Source organism: Eubalaena glacialis, chromosome 3, assembly GCF_028564815.1.
Source record: "Eubalaena glacialis isolate mEubGla1 chromosome 3, mEubGla1.1.hap2.+ XY, whole genome shotgun sequence".
NCBI classification, from domain to species: Eukaryota; Metazoa; Chordata; class Mammalia; order Artiodactyla; family Balaenidae; genus Eubalaena; species Eubalaena glacialis.
The window spans coordinates 177,079,449-177,101,788 of record NC_083718.1 but is presented as its reverse complement, the minus strand read 5'-3'; the positions used below and the strand labels follow the sequence as shown (position 1 = coordinate 177,101,788).

At 42.9% G+C, this 22,340-nt stretch overlaps 1 protein-coding gene across 1 annotated transcript; it reads left to right on the top strand.

The window, feature by feature from the left end:
* Positions 1 to 764: 764 nt before the first annotated feature.
* LOC133088885 (protein SET-like) lies at positions 765 to 2,057 on the top strand. Its single transcript, XM_061187011.1, has one exon. The coding sequence runs from the start codon at positions 765 to 767 to the stop codon at positions 1,638 to 1,640; it is 876 nt and encodes a 291-aa protein (XP_061042994.1). The 3' UTR covers positions 1,641 to 2,057.
* Positions 2,058 to 22,340: the final 20,283 nt, after the last annotated feature.

Sequence of the window (22,340 nt, the reverse complement as noted above, 5' to 3'; positions counted from 1 at the left end):
GGGCTTTGAAAACACATCAACCCGGGATTGAATCCTGGTTCTGTCACTTAAATGCTATGCAGCCTTAGGTAATTGACCTCTCTGAGCCTCAGTTTCATCATCCATAAAATGGAAATAATAATAGCACCTCCTTCAGAACAATCCTGAAAGACAGCAGAGTGCAGAAGTGAAGGGTATAGCAGTTAACTTAGCTGAAAAACGGGTTTAATCATAACATTTACCTTACAGTGTGATTGTAAGGATTCATGATAATGCACATAAACTGTTTAGAATGGTAGGTAGCATGTAAGCACTCAAAAATGTTAGCTGTCATTATTATTTTACCTTTACAATTACATTGTTTGTGTCCTCTTGTGAAGTAAGAATTTGCTATCTCTTTAGAATCAGTTATTTTAGGATAAAGTGAATCTGTAATAATTGCTATCAAAACTGTCTGTGTTGGGAATTCCCTGGTGGTCCAGTGGTTAGGATTCCAGGCTTTCACTGCCACGGCCCGGGTTGAATCCCTGGTCGGGGAACTGAGATCCTGCAAGCTGCACAGCATGGCCCCCAAAAAAGTTAAGGGTATAGAAGTTAAGATCAAGAGCATGGATTCTGGAGCCAGACTACTCGTTTCAGGTCCTAGCTCCATTTACATTTGACTTGGGCAACTGTGCCTAAGTTTCTCCATTTGTAATTTGGGGATAATAATAGTATCTACCGAGTTCTCTGAGCTCCTGGTACGAGCTTCTTCCCTTGGGTGGATTCTTGTCTTTTCTCCCAGCATGGCCCCCAAACACCAGTCTTCACTTCCACCCCAAGCAAAGAAACCGAAGAAACGAAGACGGACTCCTGCCTCCAGGCCAGAGGAAACGTCTGCTTCTCCGAACTTGCCGAAGGAAGAAAAAGAACAGCAAGAAGCAATTGAACATATTGATGAAGTACAAAATGAAATAGACAGACTTAACGAACAAGCCAGTGAGGAGATTTTGAAAGTAGAACAGAAATATAACAAACTCTGCCAACCATTTTTTCAGAAGAGGTCGGAATTGATCGCCAAAATCCCAAATTTTGGGGTAACAACATTTGTTAACCATCCACAAGTGTCTGCACTGCTTGGGGAGGAGGATGAAGAGGCGCTGCATTATTTGACAAGAGTCGAAGTGACAGAATTTGAAGATATTAAATCAGGTTACAGAATAGATTTTTATTTTGATGAAAACCTTTACTTCGAAAATAAAGTTCTCTCCAAAGAATTTCATCTGAATGAGAGTGGTGATCCATCTTCAAAGTCCACTGAAATCAAATGGAAATCCGGAAAGGATTTGACAAAACGTTCAAGTCAAACGCAGAATAAAGCCAGCAGGAAGAGACAGCATGAGGAACCAGAAAGCTTCTTCACCTGGTTTACTGATCATTCTGATGCAGGTGCAGATGAGTTAGAAGAGGTCATCAAAGATGATATTTGGCCAAATCCATTACAGTACTACTTGGTTCCGGACATGGATGATGAGGAAGGGGAAGGAGAAGAAGATGATGATGAAGAAGAGGAAGAAGGATTGGAAGATACTGATGAAGAAGGGGATGAGAATGAAGGTGAAGAAGATGAAGATGATGATGAGGGGGAGGAAGGAGAGGAAGATGAAGGAGAAGATGACTAATGGAACACTGATGGATTCCAACCTTCCTTTTTTAATTTTCTCCAGTCCCTGGGAGCAAGTTGCAGTCTTTTTTTTTTTTTTCCCTCCCTCTCCTCTTGTGCTCAGTTGCCCTGTTTTTGAGGTCTCTTTTCTCCTTTATACCATGGCTCACAACTTATTTTGGGGGGAAATACCTTGAGCAGAATTCAGTGGGAAAAGAATCTCTACCCCTTTCTGTTCCAGATTCATTTTTATCCCTTCCTGTCTCAACAAAAACTTTATGGGATCAACACCACCATTCTCTGTGGGAAAAAAGAAAAACCTTCTGCTCCCTTAGCTCTGCTGGAAGCTGGAGGGTGCTAGGCCCCTGTGTAGTAGTGCATAGAATTCTAGCTTTTTTCCTCCTTTCTCTGTATATTGGGCTCAGAGATTACACTGTGTCTCCATGTGAATATGGACAGTTAGCGTTTACCAACATGTATCTGTCTACTTTCTCTTGTTTAAAAAAAGAAAAAAAAAACTTTAAAAAATGGGGTTATAGAAGGTCAGCAAAGGGTGGGTTTGAGATGTTTGGGTGGGTTAAGTGGGCATTTTGACAACATGGCTTCTCCTTTGGCATGTTTAATTGTGATGTTTAACGGACATCCTTGCAGTTTAAGATGACACTTTAAAATAAAATTCTCTCCTAATGATGACTTGAGCCCTGCCACTCGATGGGAGAATCAGCAGAACCTGTAGGATCTTATTTGCAATTGACATTCTCTATTGTAATTTTGTTCCTGTTTATTTTTAAATTTTTCTTTTTGTTTCACTGGAAAGGAAAGATGATGCTCAGTTTTAAACGTTAAAAGTGTACAAGTTGCTTTGTTACAATAAAACTAAATGTGTACACACACAAAAATAATAATAATAATAGTATCTACCTCTTAGAGGTGTGAGGACATAGATTGTTTACAACAAATGCTCAGGATGGAGCCTGGCACAACTACATTCTCAATAAATGATACTCGTCATTAGACCATAGGGTTGTCAGGAGCAGTACATGAGATAATGCACAATGGCAGTTGGTGCAGTAGGGGGCACAGCAAGTGTCCTCTAAGTGGCACATGTTGTCTCTGTTGTCACTTCTTGCTGACAGGCTGTAGAGGACTTGGCTGCCATTCCCAGGGCCCACAGTTTCCCCAGCCAGGCTGACATTCTCTCCATCGCCCGTAGGCCCCCTACTTCACTCTCTGAAAGCCCAACTTTCTAGAGCAGCATCTGATGCCCATTATAGATTGAGTTCTCCTAATCCACCCCAAATGCATTTATCAGTTGTCAGCCACTTATTAGCAATTAAGCTTCCATTTTAGATGTCAAGACAGAAATACATTTTACTGCTGAGTGGGGAGGCATTCAGACGGGCTGTCAGACTCAAGTTCTTAATGTTCTTTTCCATTTGGCAAAGAGTTTCATAGACTTATATACACAGTTAAAACCAGAAGGGAGCCTAGAGAGCCCATTTTACATGAGTGGAAACTGAGGCCCAGGAGATTATGGTGAACCAGGGGCAGAGGCAAGGGAGAACCATGCTGCATATATTTGGTTCTCAAGCTTAAAAAAAAGTGCAAAACACACCATATGAACAAAAGAAGTGTATATAATGTATCTTACTGTATAAAGAATTATAACAGGGAATTCCCTGGTGGCCCAGTGGTTAGGACTCGCGCTTTCACTGCCGTGGCCCTGGGTTCAGTCCCTGGTTGGGGAACTAGGATCCTGAAAAAACAAAAAAAGAATCATAATAAATCCCTGAACCCACCATCCAGTTTCAGAAATAGAATTAATACCAATACCTATCAAGGCCCTACTGCTGCATCTATTTATTTATTTATATTTTAATTTTATTTTATTTTTATATTCAGAGTTCTTTTTTTAAAAATTTATTTATTTATATTTATTTATTTTTGGCTGCGTTGGGTCTTCGTTGCTGCGTGCGGGCTTTCTCTAGTTGCAGTGAGTGGGGGCTTCTCATTGCAGTGGCTTCTCTTGTTGCAGAGCATGGGCTCTAGGCACGCGGCTTCAGTAGTTGTGGTTCGCAGGCTCTAGAGCACAGGCAGTAGTTGTGGCGCACGGGCTTAGTTGCTCTGTGGCATGTGGGATCTTCCCAGACCAGGGCTTAAACCCATGTCCCCTGCATTGGCAGGCAGATTCTTAACCACTGCACCACCAGGGAAGTCCCTGCTGCATCTATTTAAACAGGGGGTCTGCAGAGAGTCAATTGCCCGCAGAACACTGAGGGGATCCATCCAAAGAGAAGCTCCTCCTAATAAGATGCCCGTGAAGGTAGTTCTGGGTCCTCTGTTCTCTGTAATTCTCTGTGGTGGAGCCCAGACTATAAGCTTGAATACCCCATCATTGTTTTCCCTGGTGACGTTCTAGCCAAAGATTTTAGCCCCTCAGTGTCATCTTGGTCTCCCACCTTCGGGAAGCTGGTGGTCCTTCCCCCAAGTCAAGTGGTCCATTTGATTTCCACCTATAGAGAAAACATCACTGCCCCCTTCATAATAGTCACCATTTTTTGAGTGCTTGGTTGTCCTGTGCAGGGGGCTAAGCAGTTTACATGAATTCCCTCACTTAGTTTTCACAGGAATCTTAAGAGGAGTCACCATCGAGAATTCCCTGGCAGTCCAGTGGTTAGGAGTCCGCGCTTTCACTGCTGGGGGCCCAGGTTTGATCCCTGGTCGGGGAACTAAGATCCTGCAAGCCAAGCAGCACGACCGAAAAAAAAGGAGTCACCATCGATAAACCCCCATTTTTCTAATGCAGAAACTGAGACTCAAAGAGATTTAAAAATCTTGAATAAGTTAGAGTGGGGTAGAGCCAAGATTTGAACCCAGGGTTGTCCAACTCCAGGGTCAGATAGATCTGGGTTTTATGTGACCTGAAGCTTAGGCTATTTTGGGAGTGTGTGGAGGGGGAAAATGTTTCCTCAACCCTTTTAGAATCCCTGGCTGGGTCTAAAAATTAAGCTGACAAAGACAGATTAACAGAAGAAAAGCATACGAGTTTATTGAATGTAAGTTTTACGTGATATGAGGGAGTCTTCATAAGGAAAGAAGGACGCGAGGAAAGGATGCTCAGCACCGGGTACAGAGAGGGCACCTCTTACTTGAGGGTTTTATGGGAAGAATGTTTCAGGGAAGAAGGCCAAGGGAAGGAGGTCAGAATGACCTTCCTGATTCTGTGTTTTCTCAAATCCTTCAGCTTAAAATACTCAATATGCCAAGGTGCTATATTTTGGAGTAGTGTGTCCTGAACCCCATCCAGGGACCATTTTTAAGAGAAGGATGAAATAAATAAGCAACACAGGGACAGCACAGGGAAAAATAGCCACATTTTGTAATAACTTATTTATTTATTTATTTATTTATGGCCGCACCATGTGGATTGTGGGATTTTAGTTCCCTGACCAGGGATTGAACCCTGGTCATTGGCAGTGAGAGTGTGGAGTCCTAACCACTGGACCGCCAGGGAATTCCCTGTAATAACTTTATAACTTTATTTATTTTTTATGTATTTACTTTTGGCTGCTTTGGGTCTTCGTTGCTACGCAGGGGATTTCTCTAGTTACAGCGAGCGGGGGCTACTCTTCATTGTGGTGCGCGGGCTTCTCATTGCGGTGGCTTCTCTTGTTGCGGATCACAGTCTCTAGGCACACGGGCTTCAGTAGTTGTGGCTCGTGGGCTCAGTAGTTGTGGTGCACGGGCTTAGTTGCTCCGCAGCATGTGGGATCTTCCCGGACCAGGACTCGAACCTGTGTCCCCTGGTTTGGCAGGCGATTCTCTACCACTGAGCCACCAGGGAAGCCCCTAAATGGAGTATAAATCTATAAAAATATTGAACCCACGTACCTATGATCATTTAATCTATGACAAATGAGGCAAGAATATACAATGGAGAAAAGACAGTCTCTTCAACAAGTGGTGCTGGGAAAACTGGACAGCCACTTGTTAAACAATGAGATGAGAACATTTCCTTGCACTGTATACAAAAGAACCTCAAAGTGGGTTTAAAGACCTAAATGTAAGGCCTGAAACCATAAAACTCCTAGAAGAGAATATAGATGGAACACTCTTTGACATAAATTGTAGCAATATTATCTTGGATCAGTCTCCAAAGGCAAAAGAAATAAAAGCAAACGTAAACAAACGGGACCTAATTAAACTTAAAAAGCTCTTACACAGCAAAAGAAACCATCAACAAAATTAAAAGACAACCTACAGAATGGGAGAAAGTATTTGCAAATGATGTGACTGACAAGCAGTTAATATCCAAAATGTTACAAACAACCCGTATGACTCAGTATCAAAAACAGAACCCAATAAAAAAATGGGCAGAAGACCTGAATAAACATTCTCCCAAAGAAGACATACAGATGGTGGGACTTCCCTGGTGGCACAGTGGTTAAAAATCCGCCTGCCACAGTGGTTAAGAATCCGCCTGCCAATCCAGCGGACACGGGTTTGAGCCCTGGTCCGGGAAGATTCCACATGCCGCGGAGCAACTAAGCCCGCGAGCCACAACTACTGAGCCCGCGTGCCACAACTACTGAAGCCCATGAGCCTAGAGCCAGCCCGTGCTCTGCAACAAGAGAAGCCACCGCAATGAGAAGGACGTGCACCGCAACAGAGAGTAACCCCTTTTGCTGCAACTAGAGAAAGCCCGCGCGCTGCAACGAAGACCCAATGCAGCCAAAAATTTTTAAAAAAAGAAGAGATACAGATGCCTAACTGGCACATGAAAAGATGTTCAACACTGCTAATTATTAGAGAAATGCAAATCGAAACCACAACGAGGTATCACCTCACACCTGTCAAAATGGCTATCATCAAAAAGAACACAGATAACACATGTTGGTGAGGATGTAGAGAACCTCATACACTGTTAGTGGGAATGTAAATTGGTGCAGTCACTATGGAAGACAGTATGGAGGTTCCTTAAAAAACTAAAAATAGAACTACCATATGATCCAGCAATTCCACTCTTAGGTATATACCCTTAAAAAACGAAAACACTAATTCGAAAAGATACATGCACCCCAATGTTCATAGCAGCACTATTTACAACAGCCAAGACATGGAAACAACCCAAGTGCCCATCAACAGACAATTGGATTAAGAAGATGTATTGTACATACATACAACAGAATATTACTCAGGCATAAAATAGAATGAAATACTGCCATTTGCAACATGGATGGACCTAGAGAATATTATGCTTAGTGAAATAAGTTAGACAGAAAAAGAAAAGTACTGTAAGATATCACTTATATGTAGAATCTAAAAAATTATACAAATGGATGTATATGCCAAACAGAAACAGACTCACAGATGTAGAAAACAAGCTTGTGGTTACCAGAGGGGAGAGGGAAAGAGGGAGGGACAAATTAAGGGTATGGGATTAACAGATACAAACTACTGTATATAAAATAGATAAGCAACAAGGATATACCGTATAGCAAGGGTCCCCAACACCCCGTCCGTGGCCTGTTAGGAGCCAGGCCGCATAGCAGGAGGTGAGCGGTGGGGCGGGGCGGGGCGGGGTGGAAGGGGTGAGCGAGCGAAGCTTCATCTGCCGCTCCCCATCACTCGCATTACTGCCTGAACCATCCCCCCCTCCGTCGGCCCCATCCGTGGAAAACTTGTCTTCCATGAAACCTGTCCCTGGTGCCAAAAATGTTGGGGACCGCTGCTGTATAGCACAGGGAATTATACTTATTTTCTTGTGATAACCTATAATGGAGTATAATCTGCAAAAATACTGAATCACTATTTTGTACACCTCCAACTAATATAATATTGTAAATCAACTATACTTCAATTTTTTAAAAAAGGATAAAACCTTAGAAGCACAGATTTTGGTATGAAAGTGTCGGAGTAAAAGGAGGAGTGAGTGGTCTCAACCCATTGCAAGTAAAACTATCTTGTCTTTGCAAATTTTGCAACAGTGTTTACTCTCTGAACTCATTGTTAGGGCCTCTCCCAGGACTTTGGAAGGTGCTGGTGCAAATGAGGGGCTCTGAGACCACAGCTTCATTAGCAACCCAATAAATCCACCTGTGCCTCTGCTAGAGCAGTGGTTTTCAGGAAGGAATTTTGCAGCCCAAAATGTCAGTAGTGCCTCAGCTGAGAAAACTTGTGCTGGAGAGGGGATACCTGGAGAAAGAGGTTGGCAGACTCTTCTTGGGTGGTCATGGATGACACCTGAAGAGCATTTTGTACCCGACTTTCACATCAGTTATCTCTCTTGCCCCCGGGAAGATGGTAGAAAGGGGGAATGGATTGTTCAGCTTTTAGCATTACAAATGTTACCTGGGAGGTGAAGAGAGGGTGTCCTGCACAGACACTCTTGTGCTCCCAGACTCTCTTCTCTCATTTTCAGTTCTCTTTAGGCCATCCTTGTCCAGGGCAAAGGGTGAGCCCTGGTTCCACGGATGGGGAAGAGAGCGGTGGGTGCTTCCACTCCTGGCTGAATCTCTAGTTTGATAAATATCTGAAAGCAAACACCCCTCCACTAAGAACTGATTTCCCCCTGGAGATCATACCTTTCTAATCTGAATGAGAAATTGGTATTCTCCTATCACCACTGTTTTCATCCTGTTTGCTGTGAAACAATAACTCCATTCTTGCTCTCCTTATGCCAAAGGAGCCTTTCCCCCTCCTTGCCTGGATTTGCGTTACAAAACTTCCTCGAATTAGGAAGCAGAGATGGAGCCCTGCCCCAAGCTTCCCGCCTCACCTTAAAGAGGGAAAAGGGAGATGGTTCAGTTCACCTTAAAGCTGCTTTATTCCTTACCTTGTCTCCCCAGCACAACGCTATGATGGAGCTTTTATTTAGTCTTTGCCGTACTTGGGATGAATGAAGCGTGGAGCCCCAAAGACCCATCTGGGGAGAAGCTATACTAGGCCAGTTTCGAGGATGGATCCTGCCTCAACCTATGTCCTTCTGCAGGAGGTGGCTGAGGAATGCCAGAAACACTGAAAGTCACACCCGTTTCTCCCTTGAGTGAAGCTTACGGACAAATTAGGGAAGAAGAACGCGTGAAAGATTTGGTAACACCTCTCAGACTTCTACCAACATGTGCAAATTAACCTAATTCCCAAGCCACCGCCAAAGCCACAGTCAAAGTAGCAATGATGCACTCGACATAGTTAAGTGGTAATGGTGATACCTCCTTAATCTGTGTGTTTATAGAGTTGCCCAGATGGGGAATTAACCAGATAACGCAATCTTTTTTTTCTCTCCTGTTAGAAAAATTATGGTAAAATACACATAACAGGGCTTCCCTGGGGGTGCAGTGGTTAAGAATCTGCCTGCCAATGCAGGGGACACGGGTTCGAGCCCTGGTCTGGGAGGATCCCACATGCTGCGGAGCAACTAAGCCCATGCGCTACAACTACTGAGCCTGTGCCACAACTACTGAAGCCTGCGTGCCTAGAGCCCGTGCTCCGCAACAAGAGAAGCCACCACAATGAGAAGCCCACGCACCGCAACGAAGAGTAGTCTCTGCTCGCCACAACTAGAGGAAGCCTGTGCGCAGCAACGAAGACCCAGTGCAGCCAAAAATAAATAAAATAAATAAATTTATTTTTAAAATACACATATAAAATTTACCATCTTAATCATTGTTACGTGTACATTCATAATGTTGGTATTAAATACATTCATTATGTTGTGCAACCATCACCACCATCAATTTCCATAGCTATTTCATCTTGTAAAACTGAAACTCCGTACCCATTAAACAAGATGTAACTCCCCATTCCCTCTCTCCTCCTAGTCCCTGGCAACCACCATTCTACTCTCTTTATGATATTGACTACTCTACCTCATATAAGTGGAATCATAGAGTATTTGTCTTTTTGTGACTGGCTTATTTCGTTTAGCATAATGTCCTTAAGTTTCCTCCATGTGGTAGCATATGTCAGAATTTCCTTCCTTTTTAAGGATTCATAATATTCCGTTGTATGTATACACTACATTTTGCTTATCCATTCATCCATCGATGGACACTTGGGTTGCTTTCCCAAAGATAACTTTATTAAATTCTTTAAAACAATTTCCATTTTAGATGGAAATCTTCCTTAAAAAGTTCATGGGCCCCAGTTCTACTGAAAGAGGAAGAAGCTGGGTATGGAGTGGAAAGCTCTAGACTTTTAGGCTTTGAGCTAAGAATCAGAAGTTTTGTAGGCTTTATTATCTTTGAGCTAAGAATCAAAAGTCTCAAATTCAAGTCCTAGTTTTGCTATCAAGGTAATTTTAACCTTCTTAGGTCTCAATTTCCTCACTTGTAAAGTGAGTGGTGGTTCTTGATCCATGGGCTCATATTTTATTCCATTCACACACCCATTATGTGCTAGGCACCATCCTAATTCTAAAATTTTGATTTGGAATGAAGTCCTATCCTTATGATTTACTTGGCCTGCCCACAGACCTCCTTCTCTGAATCTGTTTCTTTATCTGCTAAATGGGCTCAAAGAATTGAAATGAGGTCACGGATGAGAGCGTGACTTGCAAATGGACGTATGTACAAATGTGAGCAGCTATCATGATCATCCTGAGTACAATTCAATGTCTGCTTTGCTGCTGTGGAGCTCTCTTTGCTAAGAGGAGAGGATGGCCTGAGGCAAGGAGATGTGAAGCCACCCTTTTGCAGTGACACAGGAAAGACAGGACCATGTGTGGGACAAAGAGAGAGGGAAGAACAGATGGAATTTAAGATTTTTCAGAGCAAGGATCTGAGCTGGAGGCAGATTAGATGTTGAAGGTATGAGTGTAAAGATAAGATAGCTCTCAAAATGTGTTAAGTGAGGGGCCCTTGGTGAGGTAGCCTTAGGGGGCTGAGCTTTCCTGGTGGCTGGGATGGAAGGGGAAGCCCCTCTCCCTTCTCCCTGAACCTCCCCCTGGTGACTTCCCTTCCCCGCCTCCACTCCCCCCCCCCCAACCCCCGCCTCAGGGCTCTGGCCTTTTTACAGTCACAGTTGGTAGTGAGAATTGATTTCTCTTCTAATGTTACTGGCATAGGGGCTTTCTGGTTTTCACATGCCAGTGTATGTGCCAGAATCCTCACATAGGGGGGCCCTCTCCAGGATGTCCCAATACATCTACTTACATTCCAGAAATATCAGGCAATAATCTAGTTCCAGTCCTACAGGTTTTTTCCCCTTTTCAACACTCAAGCCTCAAATCATATCTTTGAGATCATTTGGGGGCACATTCAAAAGGAACACACTCAAAAAGCTGGATGGATTTCTCTCCTTCATTCACTCAGCAAACATCCACGGAGCCCCTCCTTTGGGCTGGGTTTTGTGCTAGGCCAGGGTTTCTCTACCTGTGCACTACTAACGTTTTGGGCAGAATGATTCTTTGTTGTAGGAGGTTGTCTTATGCATCATAGGATGTTTAGCAGTATCTGGGCCTCAGACGCTAGTAGCATCCCCCAGTCTTGATAAACAGAAATGTTTCCAGACATTGCCAAATGTCCCCTAGGGGCAAAATTGGCCCCCTGTTGTAAGTCACTGAGCTGGGCGTTAAAGCTGTGAAGATGAGGGAATTCCCTGGAGGTCCAGTGGTGAGGACTCAGTGCTTTCACTGCCAAGGGCCCGGGTTCGATCCCCCGTAGGTTGGGGAACTAAGATCCAAAAAGCTGTGCGGTGAGGCCAAAAAATAAAAGCTGTGAAGATGAGCAGAATCAAACCAGTCCCAGACCCCCAGGAGCTTGCAGTCTAGTTGGGGAAGAGGATATTGATTAAGCAATCACAGAGATCCATGTAAAGTTATATGGTGATAAATGCTATATAGGAGAGGTACTTGGTGTTACACAGGGGAATTGGTCATCTCAGGCTCCAAGAAGTCAGGGAAGAGCTAAGACCTGAAAGAGAAGTAGGAATTAACAAGGTAAAGAACCAGGGGGCTTTTAAAAAAAAATATTTATTTATTTGGCTGTGTTTGGTCTTAGTTGAGGTACACGGGATCTTCGTTGTGGTGCACGGGCTTCTCTCTAGTTGTGGCGTGCAGGCTCCAGAGTGCGTGGGCTCAGTAGTTGCAGTGCATAGTCTTAGTTGCCCCGAGGAATGTGGGATCTTAGTTCCCCAGCCAGGGACTGAACCCCCGTCCCTGTCCCTTGCATTGGAAGGCGGATTCTTAGCCCCTGGACCACCAGGGCAGTCCCCCAGGGGGCTTTAATGGGAGTGAGGAAAAGCACTTCAGGCAGAAAGAATAGCATGTGCAAACACCCTGTGGTTTGGGGGAGCACAGGCTTGAGAGAGACCAGAGTGGCTGGAGTTCAGAAAGCAAGAAGGGTGTGGAGCAAGGGGAGGTAAGAGCCAGGCCAGGCAGGGCTTCATAAATCAAGGTAGAATTTTTTCCTTTGACCTAAGCAGCAATGGGAAACCACTGATGTGTATTAAGCAAGACATGGGTTTTTTAGTGCTATGTGCCATGCCAAAGACTTCTCCCCCGAATGCCAATAGTCCGGGAATACTCCAGTTTGGCAGAGTCTCAGACTGTGAGGCCCAAAAGGATCTTCGAGACCATCTAAAACCACCCCTTCCTTTTATATCTTTAGAGATCAAGGCCCAAACAGGGTCCCAGATGGATTGGGATTCATAAGTATTGAAGCGTATACAATGTGGAGGGCCCTATTTAAGTAAAGGATGAAAAATTACAAATACGGAATTTGGTACAAGGCCTTGAACAGCCTGTGCAAATGAGGGCCCTGGAGTTGAGGCTTCATGAACTTTGGGGGAATCTGACTCTGGAAGGAGCACTGACTCGCCCACTTCTACCCAGGGAAGAGGTGGCAGAATCTAGAACAGAACTTAGGGTCCTATCACAGTAATCAGACTGTAGAATCCTGACTGCTACAGAGGTTGCCTTTGAGGAATACCTGCAATGTCCTATTTTTGGTTCCTTCATTCATCTCTTCAAATGTTCCAGGGCACAGGGGCAGGTGTTATGGGTATGGGCAGGACCACTGCATTTGGGACCAACCCCTCCTCTCCAGGAAAGGTCCCTGCTCCTCCTCTTAGACTTTTCTGGTCAAGCAAATAAAGTGACTCCTCGCGGGCAGAGCAAGGATGTGGAGGAAGGAACTGCAGACCGAGGTGCTTTGGGAGAGGACCATTGTTATGTAAATTAGACTTCAGATATATTAATGCATGTTGTTCATTTGGTTTGTGGGCCAAAGGGCAAACCCACGGAAGAGAACTCTTGGTTGCAAGTGACCCATTAACTTAAGCTAAAAAGAGAAAGGTTGGGGTTGCTTGGCCCAGCTGTGGAAAGGACAGGGGTTGATGGGCTGGCTCTGAACCTCAGGTACCAGCAGGACTCTTGTATTTCTGCCTCATGTTGGGGAATATGGCCACAAGCAACTCCACCTCTACCCTTTACTTTTTTTTTTTTTTTTTTGGCCATACCACGCAGCTTTTGGGATCTTAGTTCCCCGACCAGGGATTGAACCTGGGCCCCGGCAGTGAAAGCACTGAGTCTTAACCACTGGACCGCCAGGGAATTCCCTCTACCCTTGACTTTAGTACTCAGGAAGAAAGAAAACTTCTCTTCCAAGCTTCAGCTTCCAAAAAATCTGGGGAGGAATACTGATGGTCCTGGACTGGTCCACTGTGGCCAGCAGTGCAGTGATGAGTGGCCTGCCTTTATGATGGAGGAGGGGATGAAATGAAATCTGTTTTGGAAAGAAGGGGACATTGCAGGCATGGCTGCAGGGGGACATGTGAAATGGGGATGCCCCTCCTCCCATTTGTAGCTACCATAAGAGAGAACAAAGACAGGAACATAAAACTGGGACACTTTTTAGGGACCACATGGATTAGAAGGCTTCTGAGAGGCAAAGAACGACTCAGATTATGGGAGAGTACAGGGCCTGAGGGGATCAATGACAAAGTCGGGAAGAAACAGGGATCCAGAATTTGAATGGAAAGAAATCTAGAGGTCATCTAGTCCAAACTCCTACATAGCCTATAAATCCCATCTTCAGTGTTATCCAAAACTTGTTGCTTGAACACTGTAATAGAGAATTCATTGCCTCAGTCCATTAATCCTTTCCATCATGCAACAGCTTCAAAACTTCAAAACATTCAAAACTCTTTCCCTAAACCAAACCCTTGTCTGTCTGAAACTTCCACCAACTGGGGTTAGTTCAGACTTTAGGGCAGTCAGAGTAATTCAGCTCCCTTTCTCCCCATGGCAGTACTTCGTTAATAAACTATGCTCTATAATAGTAGTGCCTACTTCCTTGAGGTACTGTGAGAACTAAAAGAGCACCTTCCCCATAGTAAAGACCGAGTGAATGGTAGCAATGTTTATTGTCATCTTTGGAAGATGGCATTCATGTGCCCATCAACGTTAGCTACTTGCTACCCTCGCTGGTGATAGTATTTATTGAAGCCTACCACGTGAGAGGCCTTGGACCGAGAGCAGTTTCTTTGTATAGTTCTCACAACAACTCTGTAAGTAATCTGTATTATGCCCACTTTATACAGAAGAGGTGGGATCAGAGAAGATCATGTCACTTGTCTAAGATCACATTATGGCAGAACTAGGACAGGAACGAGGTAGGCTGTCTGACTCCAAAGGCCATCTGCTCTGCTACCATGCAAAATGCCTCCTTATAGTCTCATCTTTTGTGCACTTGGATCCCCAGACTATTGCTATTCACCTCTGGACAGGTTCTAGTCTGTCCATGTTCCTCTGTGTGCCTCCCTTGTACAGGCCCTTGAGTCCTGGTGTTGGCTATATCACTAAATAGGCCCAATAGCAGAATGATTTCTGTGGTATCTCTGGAAGCTTTGGAAATTTTAGGGCCAAAGCAGGGGCCGGGCAGAGGCTGGATTTGGAGGGACTGAGGCTGGGTCTCATGCATCTTTGCATCTCTCACTGAATAGCCCATGTTAAAGGACCATTTTCAAAAAAGGGTAAAATCATGATTTGCTTTCAGGTATAAAATGAACACATATTAAAGATTTCATTTAACACATTGTCAGTGAAGGAACTGGTAAGATGTTACAACCAGTTCAAAGGAGAATCCAAGGAACAGACACATTTATTGATCAGGAATATTGACATAAATGTCCAAATGGAAGAAAAACCAGCTTCTTCCACAGTGAAGGAGTAAAATCCATGAAACGTCTGCCAGACAGAATGTGCATGTGGATAGACGAGAATTATTTTACTTTGCTATCAGTTCTCTACAATTCACAGAGTTATAAAGTAGTTCAAAGGCAATGAAAAGCTAGAATCAGATAACCTGGAAAGGTGTGTGCCAGACCAGGGTCAGCTTTTACTGTTAAGAGCCAGGTAGTAAATATCTTAGGCTTTGTGGGCCATATGGTCTTGCTTCAACTATTCAACTCTGTCCCTTAGGTATGAAGGTAGCCATAGATAATACACAAGTGCGCCTGGCCGAGTTCCAATACAACTTTACTTAAGGCAGTAAAATTTGAATTTTATATAATTTTCACATGTCGCAAAATATTATTCTTAATTTTTTTCAACACTTTAAAAGTGTAAAATCCACTCAAGGGATATAAAAACAAGTGGCTATTGGATTTGCTCCATATACAGTAGTTTGCCAACTCCTGCTCTAAACAATGCAGTTATCTGCTGAAGCATAAATTTTTCTCTATAGTCTCTCAATTTGGTAGGCAGAATAATGCCCCCTCATATATGTCTATGTCCTAATCCCTGGAACCTGTGAATAGATATGTAATGTAACACAGCAGAGGGGAATTAAGGTTGCTAATCAGATGATTTGGAGAGGGGAAGATTACCCTGGATTATGTGGGTGAGCCCAGTGTAATCCCAAGGGTTTTTTAAAAAAATATCTATCTATCTATCTATTTATTTATTTTGCCTGCGCTGGGTCTTAGTTGCAGCATGTGGGATTTTTTTTTTTAGTTGCAGCGTGCAGACTCTTAGTTGTGGTATGCAGACTCTTAGTTGCGGCATGCATGCGGGATCTAGTCCCCCGACCAGGGATTGGACCCGGGCCCCTGTATTGGGAGTGTGGAGTCTCACCCACTGGACCACCAGGGAAGTCCCCCAAGGGTTCCCTGGGAAGAGGTAGGCAAAAGAGTCAGAACAGAGAGCTGGCATCATGAGAAAGACTTGACAACCATTGCTGGCTTTGAAGATGGAAGGGGGCCATGAGCCAAGAAACGCAGGCAGCCTCTAGAAGCTGGAAAAGGCAAGGAAATGGCTTTTCCCGTAGCGTTTCGAGAAGAAACACAGCTCTATCGACAACTTGATTTTAGCCTAGTGAGAGACCCATTTTGGACTTCTGACCTCCAGAGCTGTAGGGTAATACATTTATATTGTTTTAAGCTACCAAGTTTGTGATAATTTGTTACAGCAGCAATAGGAAACTAATATTTTACCTTTTACCAAAAAATAATCTCAAAGAAAGATTATTCTTGATCACAGAATAAGATTGGTCTCATTTGGTTTGGCCTGATTATGTACATAGGTGCAGTGAGAATGTTAATTTACCAGATAGACCTTATGAATTTGTTGGAAATTTTCATAAGGAATCTCAGATTTGACTTTAAGTTTAGGTAAATTCCTCTCCTCTTGAGTCCTCCAAATATCTAAGATTTTGGGGCTTGCCAGGCAGTGACCTTCCTTATTCACCTGTAAGGCTGGGAACTCTGTTCACTGGGTGCCAGGTCAGTTTTCCTGGGAGGGCTGTGAAAGCCATTGGCTTCTATTTCCTTAAAAGTGTTAGTCATATCGAAAGCGGTAATTAAATAAGCATCACTTTCAAATATGACAAGGCAAGCCTTTGATTGCAAAATGAATTTTTCAAATTATAGAATGGCAAAAAGGAGGATATAGGGGAATTCCCTGGCAGTCCAGTGGTTAGGACTCCTCGCTTCCACTGCAGGGGGCATGGGTTCGATCTCTGGTCGGGGAACTAAGATCCCGAATGCCATGTGGCACGGCCAAAAAAAAAGGAGGATATATTCTTAAACCCATGCAAATAACTATACTGCCGTGAAAAGTAGAAAGACTCAGTAAGAGTTTCTGGGGGAGGGGGGAATAGGGAAGAGCCAATGAGAATAAGATCCTTTTGTGAAGTTTCATCTCAGCTTGCAAAAGCAGAGTCTACTAAATTGTCATGGGTTACACATAGCTTATGAAGAAAGTAAAAGGCTTCCTTATATACAGAAAATAGAACATTAAAAAACACCTGTAATATTTCAAACTATAATCATCTCTCATCAATTCATTCAGTCCTATGTAATCTAGATCTTGGGTGCAATTTCATGAAGCCACCTGCTTCTTATCTAAAAAGAGTTCTGGAAATCCTAACTTGGCCCACTGTTATAGTCTGAAAGTTGTCTAAGCAATGACACCAGAAGCCTGTAACTATTCTTTAACATGTTAACAGTTTGAAGTAACTAGCACAGTTCTTTTCCAGTGGGTAGGGAAAGGGAGATTCTGAGATGGTCCTTCTTTGTTGAAGACATAAACTCTTGGCTGATAGCTGATTGTTGAACCTTCAGAGAAACATCAGAGTAAAACAAAATCTATCTGTAGACGATCTCATAGTGAAACACATCATACTTCTATTTGTTCTAAGAGTGTGAAAATCTTCTTTTAAATTAAACACTCTTCTTTAAATTGCAAGTTTATGGAAAAATGAAGTTAATTGAGTAGACCTAGTATCCATGGATAAATTTCTGAACCCTCCACATTTGTACCTAATATTGTATGTGCATTTTGAAGAGAAATGGTTCATAGCTTTCATCAGATCCTCAAAAACGACTGTGTCCTCAAAGAGGTTAAGAACAGCTAAACTAGGGGACTTCCCTGGTGGCACAGTGGTTAAGACTCCGCGTTCCCAATGCAGGGGACTTGGGTTTGACCCCTGGTCAGGGAACAAGATCCCACTTGCATGCCGCAACTAAGAGTTAGCGTGCCACAACTAAGGAGCCCGCCGGCTGCAACTAAGACCCGGTGCAACCAAATAAATAAAAAATAAATTAAAAAAAAGAATAGCTAAACCAAATAGTTTTAAGATTCTTTCCAGCACTGAAATTCTGATTTTATGGTCAGCCATCACTCCTCCCATCACCTCCATGGGCTGCTGTAGGGCAGAAACAACTCAGTAGCTCAAGCAGCATTTTTCTTTCTTCTTTCGCATAAGAATACACCCATCCTCACCTGCTAGACTGAAACTGCTCTGATCACTGCTGAGTGGCTGTGCTATTTTTCTTGCTATTTTAACACACTTCAGTGTATAGGGTGTTTTTAAAAAAATATTTATTTCTGGCTATGCGGGTCTTAGTTGCGGCAGGCGGGATCTTTTGCTGCAGTGCGCGGGCTTCTCTCTAGTTGTGACATGCAGGCTCCAGAGCACATGGGCTCTGTAGTTTGCAGCACGCGGGCTCTCTAGTTGAGGTGCTTGGGCTTAGTTGCCTTGCAGCATGTGGGATCTTAGTTCCCTGGCCAGGGATTGAACCTGCTTCCCCTGCATTGGAAGGCGGATTCTAAACCACTGGACCACCAGGGAAGTCCCTATAGGGTGTTTTTGTCACTGTAAATTGCCCAAAGTAATTTTTCTTACCTAATTATTTCTACCTTCCAGTAAGCTAAATTCTACCTTTTCAATTAGGACCCATTTCCTCTTAAAAAAAATCCTACTTGGAGACTATATGGTTCATGTAAAATTGTTTTCAAGGCAAACAGCTGGTCAGAAGTCTGGGACAATTTGAGTGGTAAAATAATGCATGATAGTAATGGGTTTTAAATCATAGAATAAAATAAGAATCCATGAGTCCATACTGATAAATGAATAGGGGAGAAAGAAAAGTTCTTCCTTAGTAACTAATAAGTATAGAAGGAATAATGTTAAAACTAGTGGGTGAAAGTTCGATGAGGAACATAGTCTCAATGAATATCCCCACAAATAACTTATTAATTTCAAAGGGAAAAATAGTAACTTTACAATGGAGAAATCTGGCAGACAGCGTCTTAAGCAAGTGATTAAAGCTAACATCAGCAATATTGGGACAAACCAGCAAATACGCCTTCTGATATGATGCACTGAGGACATGAGATCACTTCTGTGGTATGTCTGCTAAATATGCACGTATGACCTGAACCCAATCATAAGGAAACATTAAGACCATCTCAAACTGAGGAACAAACTACAAAACAACTGGCTTGTACTCTTCAAAAACACCACAAAGAAAGGTTGAAGAACAATTTCAGATGAAAGGAGACTAATAACTAAATGCAACGTGTGACCCTGGCTTGGATCCAAGATTGGTAGCAAATAGCTACAAAGGGCATTATTATTGGGACAACTGATGAAATTTAAAATGCGCTGTGGATTAAATAATAGTATTCTATCAATGTTCAACTTCTTGATTTCAACAGTTGTGCTGTGGTTATGCAAGAGAATGTCTGCTCTTTTTTTTTTTTTTTTTTACTTTATCTGCTCCTCATATTCTTTCTTTCTTTCTTCCTTACTTATTTTTGGCTGCGTTGGGTCTTCTTTGCTGCACGCGGGCTTTCTCTAGCTATGGTGAGCAGGGGCTACCTTCGTTGCAGTGTGCGAGCTTCTCATTGCGGTGGCTTCTCTTGTTGCGGAGCACGGGCTCTAGGCACGCGGGCTTCAGTAGTTGTGGCTCACAGGCTCTAGAGCGCAGGCTAAGTAGTTATGGTACACGGGCTTAGTTGCTCCACGGCATGTGGGATCTTCCCAGACCAGGGCTTGAACCTCGAACACACGTCCCCTGCACTGGCCAGCGGATTCTTAACCACTTCGCCACCAGGGAAGTCCCGAAAATGAATGCTCTTGAAAGATGCACTATTTATGGTTACAGGGACATCATGTCTTCAATTTACTCTTAAGTTTCAGAAACATACATTCAGAGAGAGGGAAAGATAAAGCAAATGAGGCAAAATGTAAACAATTGATGAATCTGAATAGAGGCTATAGGGAGTTCCTTGTACTAACCTGCAACTCTTCTGTAAGTTTGAATTATATGAAAATAAATTATAACAAAAATAGTTGACCAGAAACCTTTTATTTCACTGCACAGTGCTAAAAATATTCCTAGAATTTAAGTCCACTTTCTTGGTAAACACCTCTAAGGAACAGAACTGAACCTCTATGAAATAATTCAGAGGTTCTTCAGGATCCTAAATCTTCAATAACCATTTACTCATCATTGATGAGAAAAAATTAATTTTCCATATAATCAAAATTTATTCCTTTAAGTCATTCTTTCAGCAAATATGTGGGAGCCTTCTATGTGCCAGACACATTCTAGGTGTTTGGTGGGCTAAAGAGACCAAGATCCCTGCCTTTATGGAGCTTACAGTCTAGCAGAGGGAGACAGACAATAAATAATGTTCATAATTAGTAAGTAAATGATATATTATGGGTTAAATGGTTATAAGTGCTATAGAAAGAGTACAGCACGGTAAGGAGGAATCAGAAGTGCAAAGGCAGGGCAAGTCCAGCCAGGCTGCCATTTTAAATAGGGTAGTCAGGAAAAGCCTTATTGTGGAGAAGCACAGGCTTGAAAGAGGTGAGAGAATGAGCTTTGCAGGTATCTGTGGAAAGAGCAATCCAGGAAGGAACAGCCAGTGTAAAGGCCCTGAAATAGAAGCTGCTCATTTTCTTTTTTTTCTTTTTGATTTTTTTTTTGGCTGTGCCGAGTGGCTTGAGGGATCATAGTTCCCCGACCGGGAATTGAATCCGGGCCCTCAGCAGTGAAAGCAAGGAGTCCTAGCCACTGGACCACCAGGGAATTCCCTTTTTTGTTGTTTTTTATTTTTTGCGGAAGCTGCTCATTTTCAAGGAATGGAAACCCCTGTGGCTGCAGTTGAGTGAGAAAGTCATATTTCTGCTCAAAATCCTCCACTGGTTTCCCATTTCTCTCAAAAATCCTTGCAGCAGCCTTTAAGATCCTATAGACCTCACACTTTTCACCTTTCTGATTTCATCTCCTACTCTACCTTTAAGTTCATAAACATTTTTGTTTACACCAGAACAAAAATATCTTCTAAAATACGCATCATTATCTTTTGAAATGCAAGCGTCACGTTTTTTTTGACTGTAGGTTAATAATTATACTGCACTGTAATGGCGCTAGTCACAGGCTATCCTGAGTACTGCATGTAGATTAAAATATTAAGGTCTGTCAAAGTGTAACGTGTGAATGTGTGAGTCATATAAAAGAAAGGCACAGGAAAGTCCAGGATTATGTGTACAGACATTCCCGCTCACTGTTGATTTCCACAGGTGGAGGGTTTTTTCCTAAAATGTGCAGGCATCATCTGTTTCAAAGAATCAAACAACTTCATATTATCTCCAAGCTCCCTTTTAGCTCTAGACTGACACCCCATTTTCCAGAAGAGAAAATTGTAGCTCAGAAAGAATAAACGGGACTTCCCTGGTGGTCCAGTGGGTAAGATTCCGCACTCCCAATGCAGGGGGCCTGGGTTTGATCCCTGGTCAGGGAACTAGACCCTGCATGCTGCAAATAAAGATCCCACATGCCACAACTAAAGATCCCGCGTGCTGCAACTAAGGTCCAGTGCAGCCAAATAAATAAATAATTTTTTTTAAAAAAAGAAAGAATAAACGACTTACCTAAGGAACACATACCAGGGAAAACTAGGAGTCTGTTCAAGCCACCTGAAGCCACCTTCTCCCAGCCCACTGCTTTCTCACTCAGCAGCTCAACACTGTTCCCAGAAGCTCCCCAGAGGACAAAAGCACAGAAGTTCCCTCATCTAAGAATAAAACATTTTACCCTATTATTCTCCAGGGACAATTATGGAGTGTTTCAGGTTGTGTCACTGATTACTTGCTACAATTTTGCAACTCCAAATAACTTTAGGTTCCCATAGCAACACACTCTGCTCTGGAAACTGACATTGTTCCCTAATCCATGTGGGAAGGAACAAGAGCTTCTCCTAGAAAACACAGCAGGTGGGAGAAGACATGTCATGGAGTGTGACGGGTGGGGAATGGTTACTAAGGACTTTGTCCAGCCAAAGACAATGAACTAACATGGTCACCACTGAATGATTAACCAATCCTTGACCATTCTCAATGGGGCCCAAGAAGAGATGTTTGCCAAGAAAGTGTCTTCATATTGCAAGATGTGTTATGATGCTTGGCAGGACCAAGGCAAGAAATTAAGAACCTAAACTCCATCAAGTGAAAGAAACTTCCACTAAACTTCATTAAAAGTACACGGTGTTTTTCATAGAAGAGATGTTGCAAACCCAAAAGATTCATGTTGGCAGATAAACTGAAAGGCCTATCACAGAATTATTTGGGAGGTTGTGTACTGATGTCTGCAACTTACTTTGAAATGGATCACAGAAATAAGACGAATTGATTGATGGAGGGATGGATAGACATGTACGAAAGCAAGCATAGTAAAATAATTGTAGAATCCTGGTGGTTGGTATAGGGGTAGTCAATGTGAATTCTTTCAACTTTTCCCTAAGTTTGAAATATTCATAATAAAATGTTGGAATAAACTTAAATGCATATCACATTATGAGAACAGGAAGAAAAGATGAAAGTGTGGGAGAAAAGATCGTCGGGAAAGGAGAAAAAGAGATAAAAAGGGAAAAGAGAGACAGAAGAGATTATCTTCAGTGTCCTTCCTAAGCTGATTCCCTTTCTTA

Excerpts from the sequence above, each read along its gene's own strand:
- LOC133088885 (XM_061187011.1), top strand. The coding sequence starts at position 765 with ATGGCCCCCAAACACCAGTCTTCACTTCCACCCCAAGCAAAGAAACCG.